Raw genomic sequence first — 18,129 nt, 5'->3', positions numbered from 1 at the left:
CTGCCACTCGAGGGGAGCTTTGATTAGCGGTGAGCCAACGTTTATAGTTTTATCATTAATTAGAGCGCTAATTAACACGTTAAAGACGTCGTTGGGCGGTGCGGGATCTCATTAAAAAGACGTTAAAGCTAACTAACTACAGTAGCGCCCCTCAAAGAGTCAATACATTCTGGGTGTCGAGACTCACAGGTTCTTGAGCGACAGCGCTGGGAAGGAGTCGGCCTTGAGGTCCACTATGTGGTTGTAGCTCAGGTCCAGAGTCTCCAACGCCAGCATGGAGCTGAGACGCTCCGGAGAGATCACCCAGATCCTGTTGTTTGCTCTGAAAACACACACACACACACACACACAAATAGCGTTTGTTTGACCAGTTTGAACAGTCTGGGAGCAACGGAAGCTCTGATCACGAGTAAAATATAAATGCTTCCGTCGTACAGTCTGGGAGCAACGGAAGCTCTGATCACGAGTAAAATAGAAATGCTTCCGTCATACAGTCTGGAGCGACGGAAGCTCTGATCACGAGTAAAATATAAATGCTTCCATCATACAGTCTGGAGCGACGGAAGCTCTGATCACGAGTAAAATATAAATGCTTCCGTCGTACAGTCTGGGAGCAACGGAAGCTCTGATCATGAGTAAAATATAAATGCTTCCGTCGGAACAGTCTGGAGCAACGGAAGCTCTGATCATGAGTAAAATATAAATGCTTCCGTCGTACAGTCTGGAGCAACGGAAGCTCTGATCATGAGTAAAATATAAATGCTTCCGTCGTACAGTCTGGAGCAACTGAAGCTCTGATCATGAGTAAAATATAAATGCTTCCGTCATACAGTCTCGAGCAACGGAAGCTCTGATCATGAGTAAAATATAAATGCTTCCGTCATACAGTCTGGAGCAACGGAAGCTCTGATCATGAGTAAAATATAAATGCTTCCGTCATACAGTCTGGAGCAACGGAAGCTCTGATCACGAGTAAAATATAAATATATATCTTCCCGGCACCCCGAGCTTCAATTTTGAAAGAAATCCCGGCACTGATAGCGTTGCCGTTTTCACTTCGATATACTTCGTTTCTTGAAATTAAAATCGATTTTTCGATGCAGTTGTTATATCGTTACACCCCTACTATATACAGTAGCATTTGGATATTGTGGAATAGTTGTGTGTGTTGGGGGCAGACTGTGTGTGTGTGTGTGTGTGTGTGTGCAACAGGTCAGACACAGCCGTTTGGCTTCAGGTTCTGGACGTGTTATTTAGTTTATAAGGTAATTTAACTAACGAGGTATTTAAAAAAAAAAGAAGAAAACAACCTGCCAATTACTAGAGGCTGATGAATGCCATTCCCTCAGTGAGAACACACACACACACACACACACAGCGCTTGTGTTCTAAACAGTGGCTGCACAGTGCCCTCTTTGTGCACGGGGAGGAGTTGCCAGGTCGGGCGGGAGAAACAAGTGAGTCAGGTCTATGAAAACAAGCCCAAACAGAAGCGTAACATCATCGTCTCTTTTCAAAGAAATCTCTCTCTCGAAAAAAAGAAGTGACAAATGTGGAATATTCTTTTGAAAAAATTACAATTTAGGCATTTATCAGAAGTTCTTAATCCAGAGCAATTTACAGTAAGCATACATTATATATATATATATATATATATATATATATATATATATATATATATATATATATATATAAATTGAACATGGTGGACCCTCTTGTAAACAAGTGAATTGCTTTATGGTTTCGTCCACTCTCAGTTAACAGTCTTTGTATCGAGTTGTGCTTGAAATGTACTGTAATTCTGCAAACTGTTAATACATACTTCAATCAATCAAAAAACATAGAAATCGTCATCTAGGACACTGGTTCCCACAGTACTTCATGTCAAGGACCCCCAAATTGACCCTAATCAGCCCTGCAGACCCCCATTTGAATAGATATGCCAGGGACCCCCATAAGAGAAGATTTTACGGCTCTAGCAGTGATTCTCAACCCGTTTAATTTCAAGGACCCCCAGTTTGACCTGCATTATTCTACGGACCCCCCATTTAATGGCATTTCTATCTCTGGGACCCCCAATGTATATTGTAAAATCAATGTTAATTTAACTGTAACTCTGAGAGTGTATACAAATGTACACTCTCAGAGTTACAGACCCATAAGGGTCCAGGTGGTTCCAAACTGTCATTTAGCTGGGGACCCCCTGGAACTCCCTCAAGGACCCCTGGGGGTCCCCGGAATTTACAGAAAATGAAGCCCACAGGTGCTTATAAAAAGCAGACATGGCAACACAAAGAGAAAGAGAGAGAGAGAGGAATTCCCTCCAATCCACCGACCGGACTACAGGCCTGGTTTTCACTATTCAATGCAATGGTTACAGACCTGAGGACGGTTCTAGAAAATGTCTTCTAAATCCTGACAGTTTTCAGAAAACCCCATGTTTCTATGTTAGTGGTTTAGTGAGTTTTTCATGTCAAAGACTGCAAAAACGTATATGTAATTGGCCGTCGACCCATCTGAAAATATGTTGTTCCATGGACCCCCCCCCCAGAAGCAAATATTTGAGTTAAAAACGTTCGCTCTGAAAGAATATTATATTCTAAGATTTGCGCCACATTTTCACAGGTTTTGAACTGAGAGAAGGGACCGGTCCAATGATCCAGAATACATCTATCTACTGAGAGAAGGGACCAGTCCAATGATGCAGAATACATCTATCTACTGAGAGACGGGACCAGTCCAATGATCCAGAATACATCTATCTACTGAGAGAAGGGACCGGTCCAATGATCCAGAATACATCTATCTACTGAGAGAAGGGACCAGTCCAATGATCCAGAATACATCTATTTACTGAGAGAAGGGACCGGTCCAATGATCCAGAATACATCTATTTACTGAGAGAAGGGACCGGTCCAATGATCCAGAATACATCTATCTACTGAGAGTATTAAGGACCAGTCCAATGATCCAGAATACATCTATCTACTGAGAGAAGGGACCGGTCCAATGATCCAGAATACATCTATCTACTGAGAGAAGGGACCGGTCCAATGATCCAGAATACATCTATCTACTGAGAGTATTAAGGACCGGTCCAATGATCCAGAATACATCTATCTACTGAGAGAAGGGACCGGTCCAATGATCCAGAATACATCTATTTACTGAGAGTATTAAGGACCGGTCCAATGATCCAGAATACATCTATCTACTGAGAGAAGGGACCGGTCCAATGATCCAGAATACATCTATCTACTGAGAGAAGGGACCAGTCCAATGATCCAGAATACATCTATCTACTGAGAGAAGGGACCAGTCCAATGATCCAGAATACATCTATCTACTGAGAGAAGGGACCGGTCCAATGATCCAGAGTACATCTATCTACTGAGAGATTAAGGACCAGTCCAATGATCCAGAATACATCTATCTACTGAGAGAAGGGACCAGTCCAATGATCCAGAATACATCTATCTACTGAGAGAAGGGACCAGTCCAATGATCCAGAATACATCTATCTACTGAGAGAATTAAGGACCAGTCCAATGATCCAGAATACATCTATCTACTGAGAGAAGGGACCAGTCCAATGATCCAGAATACATCTATCTACTGAGAGAAGGGACCAGTCCAATGATCCAGAGTACATCTATCTACTGAGAGATTAAGGACCAGTCCAATGATCCAGAATACATCTATCTACTGAGAGAAGGGACCAGTCCAATGATCCAGAATACATCTATCTACTGAGAGAAGGGACCAGTCCAATGATCCAGAATACATCTATCTACTGAGAGAATTAAGGACCAGTCCAATGATCCAGAATACATCTATCTACTGAGAGAAGGGACCAGTCCAATGATCCAGAATACATCTATCTACTGAGAGAAGGGACCGGTCCAATGATCCAGAATACATCTATCTACTGAGAGAAGGGACCAGTCCAATGATCCAGAATACATCTATCTACTGAGAGAAGGGACCAGTCCAATGATCCAGAATACATCTATCTACTGAGAGAAGGGACCAGTCCAATGATCCAGAATACATCTATCTACTGAGAGAAGGGACCGGTCCAATGATCCAGAATACATTTATCTACTGAGAGACGGGACCGGTCCAATGATCCAGAATACATCTATCTACTGAGAGAAGGGACCAGTCCAATGATCCAGAATACATCTATCTACTGAGAGAATTAAGGACCAGTCCAATGATGCAGAATACATCTATCTACTGAGAGAAGGGACCGGTCCAATGATGCAGAATACATCTATCTACTGAGAGAAGGGACCAGTCCAATGATCCAGAATACATCTATCTACTGAGAGAAGGGACCAGTCCAATGATCCAGAATACATCTATCTACTGAGAGAAGGGACCAGTCCAATGATCCAGAATACATCTATCTACTGAGAGAAGGGACCGGTCCAATGATCCAGAATACATCTATCTACTGAGAGAAGGGACCGGTCCAATGATCCAGAATACATCTATCTACTGAGAGAAGGGACCAGTCCAATGATCCAGAATACATCTATCTACTGAGAGAAGGGACCAGTCCAATGATCCAGAATACATCTATCTACTGAGAGAAGGGACCAGTCCAATGATCCAGAATACATCTATCTACTGAGAGAATTAAGGACCAGTCCAATGATCCAGAATACATCTATCTACTGAGAGAATTAAGGACCAGTCCAATGATCCAGAATACATCTATCTACTGAGAGAAGGGACCAGTCCAATGATCCAGAATGCATCTATCTACTGAGAGAATTAAGGACCAGTCCAATGATCCAGAATACATCTATCTACTGAGAGAAGGGACCAGTCCAATGATCCAGAATACATCTATCTACTGAGAGAAGGGACCAGTCCAATGATCCAGAATACATCTATCTACTGAGAGAAGGGACCAGTCCAATGATCCAGAATACATCTATCTACTGAGAGAAGGGACCGGTCCAATGATCCAGAATACATCTATCTACTGAGAGAAGGGACCGGTCCAATGATCCAGAATACATCTATCTACTGAGAGAAGGGACCAGTCCAATGATCCAGAATACATCTATCTACTGAGAGAAGGGACCAGTCCAATGATCCAGAATACATCTATCTACTGAGAGAAGGGACCAGTCCAATGATCCAGAATACATCTATCTACTGAGAGAAGGGACCAGTCCAATGATCCAGAATACATCTATCTACTGAGAGACGGGACCAGTCCAATGATCCAGAATACATCTATCTACTGAGAGAAGGGACCAGTCCAATGATCCAGAATACATCTATCTACTGAGAGACGGGACCAGTCCAATGATCCAGAATACATCTATCTACTGAGAGAAGGGACCGGTCCAATGATCCAGAATACATCTATCTACTGAGAGAAGGGACCAGTCCAATGATCCAGAATACATCTATCTACTGAGAGACGGGACCAGTCCAATGATCCAGAATACATCTATCTACTGAGAGAAGGGACCAGTCCAATGATCCAGAATACATCTATCTACTGAGAGACGGGACCAGTCCAATGATCCAGAATACATCTATCTACTGAGAGAAGGGACCGGTCCAATGATCCAGAATACATCTATCTACTGAGAGAAGGGACCGGTCCAATGATCCAGAATACATCTATCTACTGAGAGAAGGGACCAGTCCAATGATCCAGAATACATCTATCTACTGAGAGAAGGGACCAGTCCAATGATCCAGAATACATCTATCTACTGAGAGAAGGGACCAGTCCAATGATCCAGAATACATCTATCTACTGAGAGAAGGGACCAGTCCAATGATCCAGAATACATCTATCTACTGAGAGACGGGACCAGTCCAATGATCCAGAATACATCTATCTACTGAGAGAAGGGACCAGTCCAATGATGCAGAATACATCTATCTACTGAGAGAATTAAGGACCAGTCCAATGATCCAGAATACATCTATCTACTGAGAGAAGGGACCAGTCCAATGATCCAGAATGCATCTATCTACTGAGAGAATTAAGGACCAGTCCAATGATCCAGAATACATCTATCTACTGAGAGAAGGGACCAGTCCAATGATCCAGAATACATCTATCTACTGAGAGAAGGGACCAGTCCAATGATCCAGAATACATCTATCTACTGAGAGAAGGGACCAGTCCAATGATCCAGAATACATCTATCTACTGAGAGAAGGGACCGGTCCAATGATCCAGAATACATCTATCTACTGAGAGAAGGGACCGGTCCAATGATCCAGAATACATCTATCTACTGAGAGAAGGGACCAGTCCAATGATCCAGAATACATCTATCTACTGAGAGAAGGGACCAGTCCAATGATCCAGAATACATCCATCTACTGAGAGAAGGGACCAGTCCAATGATCCAGAATACATCTATCTACTGAGAGAAGGGACCAGTCCAATGATCCAGAATACATCTATCTACTGAGAGAAGGGACCGGTCCAATGATCCAGAATACATCTATCTACTGAGAGAAGGGACCGGTCCAATGATCCAGAATACATCTATCTACTGAGAGAAGGGACCAGTCCAATGATCCAGAATACATCTATCTACTGAGAGAAGGGACCAGTCCAATGATCCAGAATACATCTATCTACTGAGAGAAGGGACCAGTCCAATGATCCAGAATACATCTATCTACTGAGAGAATTAAGGACCAGTCCAATGATCCAGAATACATCTATCTACTGAGAGAAGGGACCAGTCCAATGATCCAGAATACATCTATCTACTGAGAGAAGGGACCAGTCCAATGATGCAGAATACATCTATCTACTGAGAGAATTAAGGACCAGTCCAATGATCCAGAATACATCTATCTACTGAGAGAAGGGACCAGTCCAATGATCCAGAATGCATCTATCTACTGAGAGAATTAAGGACCAGTCCAATGATCCAGAATACATCTATCTACTGAGAGAAGGGACCAGTCCAATGATCCAGAATACATCTATCTACTGAGAGAAGGGACCAGTCCAATGATCCAGAATACATCTATCTACTGAGAGAAGGGACCAGTCCAATGATCCAGAATACATCTATCTACTGAGAGAAGGGACCGGTCCAATGATCCAGAATACATCTATCTACTGAGAGAAGGGACCGGTCCAATGATCCAGAATACATCTATCTACTGAGAGAAGGGACCAGTCCAATGATCCAGAATACATCTATCTACTGAGAGAAGGGACCAGTCCAATGATCCAGAATACATCTATCTACTGAGAGAAGGGACCAGTCCAATGATCCAGAATACATCTATCTACTGAGAGAAGGGACCAGTCCAATGATCCAGAATACATCTATCTACTGAGAGACGGGACCAGTCCAATGATCCAGAATACATCTATCTACTGAGAGAAGGGACCAGTCCAATGATCCAGAATACATCTATCTACTGAGAGACGGGACCAGTCCAATGATCCAGAATACATCTATCTACTGAGAGAAGGGACCGGTCCAATGATCCAGAATACATCTATCTACTGAGAGAAGGGACCAGTCCAATGATCCAGAATACATCTATCTACTGAGAGACGGGACCAGTCCAATGATCCAGAATACATCTATCTACTGAGAGAAGGGACCAGTCCAATGATCCAGAATACATCTATCTACTGAGAGACGGGACCAGTCCAATGATCCAGAATACATCTATCTACTGAGAGAAGGGACCGGTCCAATGATCCAGAATACATCTATCTACTGAGAGAAGGGACCAGTCCAATGATCCAGAATACATCTATCTACTGAGAGAAGGGACCAGTCCAATGATCCAGAATACATCTATCTACTGAGAGAAGGGACCAGTCCAATGATCCAGAATACATCTATCTACTGAGAGAAGGGACCAGTCCAATGATCCAGAATACATCTATCTACTGAGAGACGGGACCAGTCCAATGATCCAGAATACATCTATCTACTGAGAGAAGGGACCAGTCCAATGATGCAGAATACATCTATCTACTGAGAGAATTAAGGACCAGTCCAATGATCCAGAATACATCTATCTACTGAGAGAAGGGACCAGTCCAATGATCCAGAATGCATCTATCTACTGAGAGAATTAAGGACCAGTCCAATGATCCAGAATACATCTATCTACTGAGAGAAGGGACCAGTCCAATGATCCAGAATACATCTATCTACTGAGAGAAGGGACCAGTCCAATGATCCAGAATACATCTATCTACTGAGAGAAGGGACCAGTCCAATGATCCAGAATACATCTATCTACTGAGAGAAGGGACCGGTCCAATGATCCAGAATACATCTATCTACTGAGAGAAGGGACCGGTCCAATGATCCAGAATACATCTATCTACTGAGAGAAGGGACCAGTCCAATGATCCAGAATACATCTATCTACTGAGAGAAGGGACCAGTCCAATGATCCAGAATACATCTATCTACTGAGAGAAGGGACCAGTCCAATGATCCAGAATACATCTATCTACTGAGAGAATTAAGGACCAGTCCAATGATCCAGAATACATCTATCTACTGAGAGAATTAAGGACCAGTCCAATGATCCAGAATACATCTATCTACTGAGAGAAGGGACCAGTCCAATGATCCAGAATGCATCTATCTACTGAGAGAATTAAGGACCAGTCCAATGATCCAGAATACATCTATCTACTGAGAGAAGGGACCAGTCCAATGATCCAGAATACATCTATCTACTGAGAGAAGGGACCAGTCCAATGATCCAGAATACATCTATCTACTGAGAGAAGGGACCAGTCCAATGATCCAGAATACATCTATCTACTGAGAGAAGGGACCGGTCCAATGATCCAGAATACAACTATCTACTGAGAGAAGGGACCGGTCCAATGATCCAGAATACATCTATCTACTGAGAGAAGGGACCAGTCCAATGATCCAGAATACATCTATCTACTGAGAGAAGGGACCAGTCCAATGATCCAGAATACATCTATCTACTGAGAGAAGGGACCAGTCCAATGATCCAGAATACATCTATCTACTGAGAGAAGGGACCAGTCCAATGATCCAGAATACATCTATCTACTGAGAGACGGGACCAGTCCAATGATCCAGAATACATCTATCTACTGAGAGAAGGGACCAGTCCAATGATCCAGAATACATCTATCTACTGAGAGACGGGACCAGTCCAATGATCCAGAATACATCTATCTACTGAGAGAAGGGACCGGTCCAATGATCCAGAATACATCTATCTACTGAGAGAAGGGACCAGTCCAATGATCCAGAATACATCTATCTACTGAGAGACGGGACCAGTCCAATGATCCAGAATACATCTATCTACTGAGAGAAGGGACCAGTCCAATGATCCAGAATACATCTATCTACTGAGAGACGGGACCAGTCCAATGATCCAGAATACATCTATCTACTGAGAGAAGGGACCGGTCCAATGATCCAGAATACATCTATCTACTGAGAGAAGGGACCGGTCCAATGATCCAGAATACATCTATCTACTGAGAGAAGGGACCAGTCCAATGATCCAGAATACATCTATCTACTGAGAGAAGGGACCAGTCCAATGATCCAGAATACATCTATCTACTGAGAGAAGGGACCAGTCCAATGATCCAGAATACATCTATCTACTGAGAGAAGGGACCAGTCCAATGATCCAGAATACATCTATCTACTGAGAGACGGGACCAGTCCAATGATCCAGAATACATCTATCTACTGAGAGAAGGGACCAGTCCAATGATGCAGAATACATCTATCTACTGAGAGAATTAAGGACCAGTCCAATGATCCAGAATACATCTATCTACTGAGAGAAGGGACCAGTCCAATGATCCAGAATGCATCTATCTACTGAGAGAATTAAGGACCAGTCCAATGATCCAGAATACATCTATCTACTGAGAGAAGGGACCAGTCCAATGATCCAGAATACATCTATCTACTGAGAGAAGGGACCAGTCCAATGATCCAGAATACATCTATCTACTGAGAGAAGGGACCAGTCCAATGATCCAGAATACATCTATCTACTGAGAGAAGGGACCGGTCCAATGATCCAGAATACATCTATCTACTGAGAGAAGGGACCGGTCCAATGATCCAGAATACATCTATCTACTGAGAGAAGGGACCAGTCCAATGATCCAGAATACATCTATCTACTGAGAGAAGGGACCAGTCCAATGATCCAGAATACATCTATCTACTGAGAGAAGGGACCAGTCCAATGATCCAGAATACATCTATCTACTGAGAGAAGGGACCAGTCCAATGATCCAGAATACATCTATCTACTGAGAGAAGGGACCGGTCCAATGATCCAGAATACATCTATCTACTGAGAGAAGGGACCGGTCCAATGATCCAGAATACATCTATCTACTGAGAGAAGGGACCAGTCCAATGATCCAGAATACATCTATCTACTGAGAGAAGGGACCAGTCCAATGATCCAGAATACATCTATCTACTGAGAGAAGGGACCAGTCCAATGATCCAGAATACATCTATCTACTGAGAGAATTAAGGACCAGTCCAATGATCCAGAATACATCTATCTACTGAGAGAAGGGACCAGTCCAATGATCCAGAATACATCTATCTACTGAGAGAAGGGACCAGTCCAATGATGCAGAATACATCTATCTACTGAGAGAATTAAGGACCAGTCCAATGATCCAGAATACATCTATCTACTGAGAGAAGGGACCAGTCCAATGATCCAGAATGCATCTATCTACTGAGAGAATTAAGGACCAGTCCAATGATCCAGAATACATCTATCTACTGAGAGAATTAAGGACCAGTCCAATGATCCAGAATACATCTATCTACTGAGAGAAGGGACCAGTCCAATGATCCAGAATACATCTATCTACTGAGAGAAGGGACCAGTCCAATGATCCAGAATACATCTATCTACTGAGAGAAGGGACCGGTCCAATGATCCAGAATACATCTATCTACTGAGAGAAGGGACCGGTCCAATGATCCAGAATACATCTATCTACTGAGAGAAGGGACCAGTCCAATGATCCAGAATACATCTATCTACTGAGAGAAGGGACCAGTCCAATGATCCAGAATACATCTATCTACTGAGAGAAGGGACCAGTCCAATGATCCAGAATACATCTATTTACTGAGAGAAGGGACCAGTCCAATGATCCAGAATACATCTATTTACTGAGAGAAGGGACCAGTCCAATGATCCAGAATACATCTATCTACTGAGAGACGGGACCAGTCCAATGATCCAGAATACATCTATCTACTGAGAGAAGGGACCAGTCCAATGATCCAGAATACATCTATCTACTGAGAGACGGGACCAGTCCAATGATCCAGAATACATCTATCTACTGAGAGAAGGGACCGGTCCAATGATCCAGAATACATCTATCTACTGAGAGAAGGGACCAGTCCAATGATCCAGAATACATCTATCTACTGAGAGACGGGACCAGTCCAATGATCCAGAATACATCTATCTACTGAGAGAAGGGACCAGTCCAATGATCCAGAATACATCTATCTACTGAGAGACGGGACCAGTCCAATGATCCAGAATACATCTATCTACTGAGAGAAGGGACCGGTCCAATGATCCAGAATACATCTATCTACTGAGAGAAGGGACCAGTCCAATGATCCAGAATACATCTATCTACTGAGAGAAGGGACCAGTCCAATGATCCAGAATACATCTATCTACTGAGAGAAGGGACCAGTCCAATGATCCAGAATACATCTATCTACTGAGAGAAGGGACCAGTCCAATGATCCAGAATACATCTATCTACTGAGAGACGGGACCAGTCCAATGATCCAGAATACATCTATCTACTGAGAGAAGGGACCAGTCCAATGATGCAGAATACATCTATCTACTGAGAGAATTAAGGACCAGTCCAATGATCCAGAATACATCTATCTACTGAGAGAAGGGACCAGTCCAATGATCCAGAATGCATCTATCTACTGAGAGAATTAAGGACCAGTCCAATGATCCAGAATACATCTATCTACTGAGAGAAGGGACCAGTCCAATGATCCAGAATACATCTATCTACTGAGAGAAGGGACCAGTCCAATGATCCAGAATACATCTATCTACTGAGAGAAGGGACCAGTCCAATGATCCAGAATACATCTATCTACTGAGAGAAGGGACCGGTCCAATGATCCAGAATACATCTATCTACTGAGAGAAGGGACCGGTCCAATGATCCAGAATACATCTATCTACTGAGAGAAGGGACCAGTCCAATGATCCAGAATACATCTATCTACTGAGAGAAGGGACCAGTCCAATGATCCAGAATACATCTATCTACTGAGAGAAGGGACCAGTCCAATGATCCAGAATACATCTATCTACTGAGAGAAGGGACCAGTCCAATGATCCAGAATACATCTATCTACTGAGAGACGGGACCAGTCCAATGATCCAGAATACATCTATCTACTGAGAGAAGGGACCAGTCCAATGATCCAGAATACATCTATCTACTGAGAGAATTAAGGACCAGTCCAATGATCCAGAATACATATATCTACTGAGAGAAGGGACCAGTCCAATGATCCAGAATACATCTATCCGCTGAGAGAATTAAGGACCAGTCCAATGATGCAGAATACATCTATCTACTGAGAGAAGGGACCAGTCCAATGATCCAGAATACATCTATCTACTGAGAGAAGGGACCGGTCCAATGATCCAGAATACATCTATCTACTGAGAGAATTAAGGACCAGTCCAATGATCCAGAATACATCTATCTACTGAGAGAAGGGACCAGTCCAATGATCCAGAATACATCTATCTACTGAGAGAAGGGACCAGTCCAATGATCCAGAATACATCTATCTACTGAGAGAATTAAGGACCAGTCCAATGATCCAGAATACATCTATCTACTGAGAGAAGGGACCAGTCCAATGATCCAGAATACATCTATCTACTGAGAGAAGGGACCGGTCCAATGATCCAGAATACATCTATCTACTGAGAGAAGGGACCGGTCCAATGATCCAGAATACATCTATCTACTGAGAGAAGGGACCGGTCCAATGATCCAGAATACATCTATCTACTGAGAGAAGGGACCAGTCCAATGATCCAGAATACATCTATCTACTGAGAGAATTAAGGACCAGTCCAATGATCCAGAATACATCTATCTACTGAGAGAAGGGACCAGTCCAATGATCCAGAATACATCTATCTACTGAGAGAATTAAGGACCAGTCCAATGATGCAGAATACATCTATCTACTGAGAGAAGGGACCAGTCCAATGATCCAGAATACATCTATCTACTGAGAGAAGGGACCAGTCCAATGATCCAGAATACATCTATCTACTGAGAGAAGGGACCAGTCCAATGATCCAGAATACATCTATCTACTGAGAGAAGGGACCAGTCCAATGATCCAGAATACATCTATTTACTGAGAGAAGGGACCAGTCCAATGATCCAGAATACATCTATCTACTGAGAGAATGGACCAGTCCAATGATCCAGAATACATCTATTTACTGAGAGAATTAAGGACCAGTCCAATGATCCAGAATACATCTATCTACTGAGAGAAGGGACCAGTCCAATGATCCAGAATACATCTATCTACTGAGAGAAGGGACCAGTCCAATGATCCAGAATACATCTATCTACTGAGAGAATTAAGGACCAGTCCAATGATCCAGAATACATCTATCTACTGAGAGAAGGGACCAGTCCAATGATCCAGAATACATCTATCTACTGAGAGAATGGACCAGTCCAATGATCCAGAATACATTTATCTACTGAGAGAATTAAGGACCAGTCCAATGATCCAGAATACATCTATCTACTGAGAGAAGGGACCAGTCCAATGATCCAGAATACATCTATCTACTGAGAGAATGGACCAGTCCAATGATCCAGAATACATTTATCTACTGAGAGAATTAAGGACCAGTCCAATGATCCAGAATACATCTATCTACTGAGAGAAGGGACCAGTCCAATGATCCAGAATACATCTATCTACTGAGAGAAGGGACCAGTCCAATGATCCAGACTACATCTATCTACTGAGAGAAGGGACCAGTCCAATGATCCAGAATACATCTATCTACTGAGAGAATGGACCAGTCCAATGATCCAGAATACATCTATCTACTGAGAGAATGGACCAGTCCAATGATCCAGAATACATTTATCTACTGAGAGAATTAAGGACCAGTCCAATGATCCAGAATACATCTATCTACTGAGAGAAGGGACCCGTCCAATGATCCAGAATACATCTATCTACTGAGAGAAGGGACCAGTCCAATGATCCAGAATACATCTATCTACTGAGAGAAGGGACCAGTCCAATGATCCAGAATACATCTATCTACTGAGAGAATTAAGGACCAGTCCAATGATCCAGAATGCATCTATCTACTGAGAGAATTAAGGACCAGTCCAATGATCCAGAATACATCTATTTACTGAGAGAAGGGACCAGTCCAATGATCCAGAATCACAGACACTCACACAACCTGTGAGTCACACAAAAAGGCACCAGATGTCGTTCCTCCCGAGAGCGTACAAGCTTTACCAGAAGTAATAGAACCTTTTTTTAGTGTTGTTTTTAATAGACCGGCCCCCTTGTGCCTCAAAATGTAAGAAACATCATCTTTTATGCAATGATGTAGTATAATGTTCAGCAACTACAGACTAAAGACAATACATGTTTATATATAATTAATGTAGTTAATGTTCAGCAACTACAGACTAAAGACAATACATGTTTATATATAATTAATGTAGTAATGTTCAGCAACTACAGACTAAAGACAATACATATTTATATATAATTAATGTAGTTAATGTTCAGCAACTACAGACTAGAGACAATACATATTTATATATAATTAATGTAGTAATGTTCAGCAACTACAGACTAAAGACAATACATATTTATATATAATTAATGTAGTAATGTTCAGCAACTACAGACTAAAGACAATACATATTTATATATAATTAATGTAGTTAATGTTCAGCAACTACAGACTAAAGACAACACATATTTTCAAGGACGAAATGAGAATCGTGTGAGAATTCTTCTCGATTCTTGCGGAGGGAAAAATCCATGTTCACATTTGAGTGAGACTCGTGCAGCGCTGGTTGCCATGAAGCCACCCCCATTTATTTTTCTTTATTTTTCTTTTAGACTAGGTGGTTCAGGCACATTTTTCCGTCCAGTTGGACTCACTCCAGGATCTCTCTCTCCCTGTCTCTCTGCCTCTCTCTGTCTCTCTCCACCTCTCTCTCTCTCTCTCTCCCCGTCTCTGGGACGTGCACACACAGACATCAAAGGGGGCTTCAGCCCCTGCCCCTTTTACCCCGTCTGTAAAACAACTGCCCTTTTACTCCGTCTGTAAAACAACTGCCCTTTTACCCCGTCTGTAAAACAACTGCCCTCTCCAGACCACGAATGAATGCAGCGTTTACTACATGGTGAAAGAAATGCAACATGCCCTGCTCTCCTCTCCTCTCCATGCCATGCCATGCTGGAAGGAAGGCAGCGTTCAGGAGAATTTACTTTTTTCCCCCCGATGTCTCCTGAACTTGAACTCAGTATTTTGCATTGAACTCATTTGTTTATGAATCCATGTCGTTACACACCGTACATCTCCACTGGCTAAAGAGTGCGGGGTTGCACCCCGAAAATAGCTGATCTACAAGCTCTCAACGGGTCGCAGCGCGACGCGTTGTGAGCTTGTAGATCTGCGATTTTTGTCCAAAACTGCATGCCCTCTTAGGGGATGGAATTTCAGCCCCTGCCCCTCTAACACTCTCTGCACGTCCCTGCTCTCTCTCTCTCTCTCTCTCTCTCTCTCTCTCCTTGGGTTTCTCTTTGGGCGAGAGCTCTCTCTCTCTCTCTCTCTGGGTTTCTCTCGGGGCGAGCGAGCGAGGGAGGGAGAGAGAGAGACGAGGGGTATCGAGTGACGTTTATTCAAACGGTCGAGGCAGACAGAGCGGCAGCGGACTCGACGACTCCTCTGACCTCGCGGCTCCGAGCGAAAACAAAACGCCGCAGCTGGTAGTAATTGAGTCGTGATCGTCTTAATTAATTGAACAATTTCCCAGGAATTCTCCCCCCCCCCCCCCCCCCCCCCCTCTCTCGGAGGCTGGGAGGAGGAGGAGGAGGGGGGGGGAGATGTCAGCAGCGAGGAGCAGAATTCAGCAGCACATGTTCATCGACTATATACTATAAACTATATAATCTAGTTTATATAACTAGTTAAACTAGTTATATACTGTATACCCATACTAGTTATAGATGTTACCCATGTTTTAAATGGCGAGTTTGTGCTTCTGACCTCTGGGAGAAGATACAAAGAACCAAAGTGGAAGTACATCAGATTTTAAAAAATCGTTTGTATCAGCATCAACTAAGATGCTGAACGAGGCTCTGAAACAGCGGTAACTATACGTGAGGCTAGATTATTCACATCATGTGTGCTATATGGTGTAATGTTGTGTCTTCCTCTGTAATGTATTTTTGTTGTCATTGATGTTCTATGTGTGGCTGTAGCTGGGGTGAATTAAAGCCCAAGACAAATGTCCGTTGTGGACAATAAAGTTTGCCTTGACCTTGATTATAACTAAAACTATCTATACAAAACTAAATAGAAACTAAGCCACGATGACTAAATCTATAGGACTAAATCTACTGACAGTTTTCGTCAACAAATAAGAAATTGTTGTTTTAAGTATTATTTTTTATTCTTTAGCTTTTGAACAATAGCAGATCTACAAGCTCGTACATAGCGCGGACCGGGTGCCATTGCTGAAAACCCATCCCATTTCCAGCAATGGGATGGTGTGTAGATCTCGCTCAGCTGGGCATTTTTTAAAGTAGGTCCATCTGGTTCTCCACCACTCCATCAGGTCCCTCAGAACAGAACCTCAGAACAGAACCACTCAGGTCCCTCAGAACAGAACCTCAGAACAGAACCACTCAGGTCCCTCAGAACAGAACCTCAGAACAGAACCACTCAGGTCCCTCAGAACAGAACCACAGAACAGAACCTCAGAACAGAACCACAGAACAGAACCTCAGAACAGAACCACAGAACAGAACCTCAGAACAGAACCACGCAGGTCCCTCAGAACAGAACCATTCAGGTCCCTCAGAACAGAACCTCAGAACAGAACCACTCAGGTCCCTCAGAACAGAACCACTCAGGTCCCTCAGAACAGAACCTCAGAACAGATCACTGAAACACTGTCGCACATCTTGAACGGCTGCCAAAGGGATACACATGTATAGCACGCCATGAGAGAATAGTGGAACTCATAGCAAAGGATATATGAAAAAGAACACCATGCATCTTCAGTGAGAATGTATATATACAAACATTCCATCCATGCTGCAACTCTGCGAATAAACCCAGATATATTTATACATCTCTGACAGCGAATACACCAGATATTGTGGTGGTCGATGAAGAGTCCAGACTCAGAGAAGTGTCTGTATTTAGAGATAACAGCACCTTTGACCACAGCCTTAGAGAGGAAGCCTTTTATCACCATATAAGGTCATAAAATACCAACCACTTCCACACAACATCTCAGAGCTGGGCTAATAGGGGCAGACTGTTTTGTCTTTATATTTGGCAGCCTATAGCCCGGTAAAACCCGGATTAATTTCTACTTGCAAAAAAACAGATTTCAACATTACTACTACTTTTTACTACTAGGACTTATCAGAGGAAATTTACATTTGGGGGACATCTTTCACAATAATTAATAAAACATGTCCCAGGTTCTATGTTTCTGGTTTAAGGACTTCAGTGTTTTGTACTATACAATTGTATGTATAAGTACAGAACAAATAATGTTTGTTTTTGCCGTCTTTGTTGAAGAGTCTGAGCAATTATGTTTTAGTTTATTTTATGCCAGTGTTAATTTTCAGTTGGTTAAGACTAGATAGTTTAAGTAGGCCTAAAGTTCAATGGATTGTTCAAAGACTGAGCTTAAATCAGAATTCGCTACTATAAGTAACACAGTAAGACTACCGTAAGTTGCTAAAATACGTTTAGTCTTACTAGAATTACTAA

At 42.7% G+C, this 18,129-nt stretch overlaps 1 protein-coding gene across 1 annotated transcript in view; it reads right to left on the bottom strand.

Moving 5' to 3' along the window:
• lrig3 (leucine-rich repeats and immunoglobulin-like domains 3) overlaps positions 1-18,129 on the bottom strand; it is a 46,675-nt gene that overhangs the window by 19,015 nt on the left and 9,531 nt on the right. The window contains exon 4 of the mRNA XM_080757351.1: positions 188-322. Within this exon, the coding sequence (XP_080613477.1) occupies positions 188-322 (135 nt within the window). The remainder of the gene's footprint in view (positions 1-187; positions 323-18,129) is intronic.

The sequence above is a fragment of the Protomyctophum bolini genome (assembly GCF_963924005.1).
Source record: "Protomyctophum bolini genome assembly, chromosome: 23".
NCBI classification, from domain to species: Eukaryota; Metazoa; Chordata; class Actinopteri; order Myctophiformes; family Myctophidae; genus Protomyctophum; species Protomyctophum bolini.
This window is presented reverse-complemented; position numbering and strand designations above follow the sequence as displayed.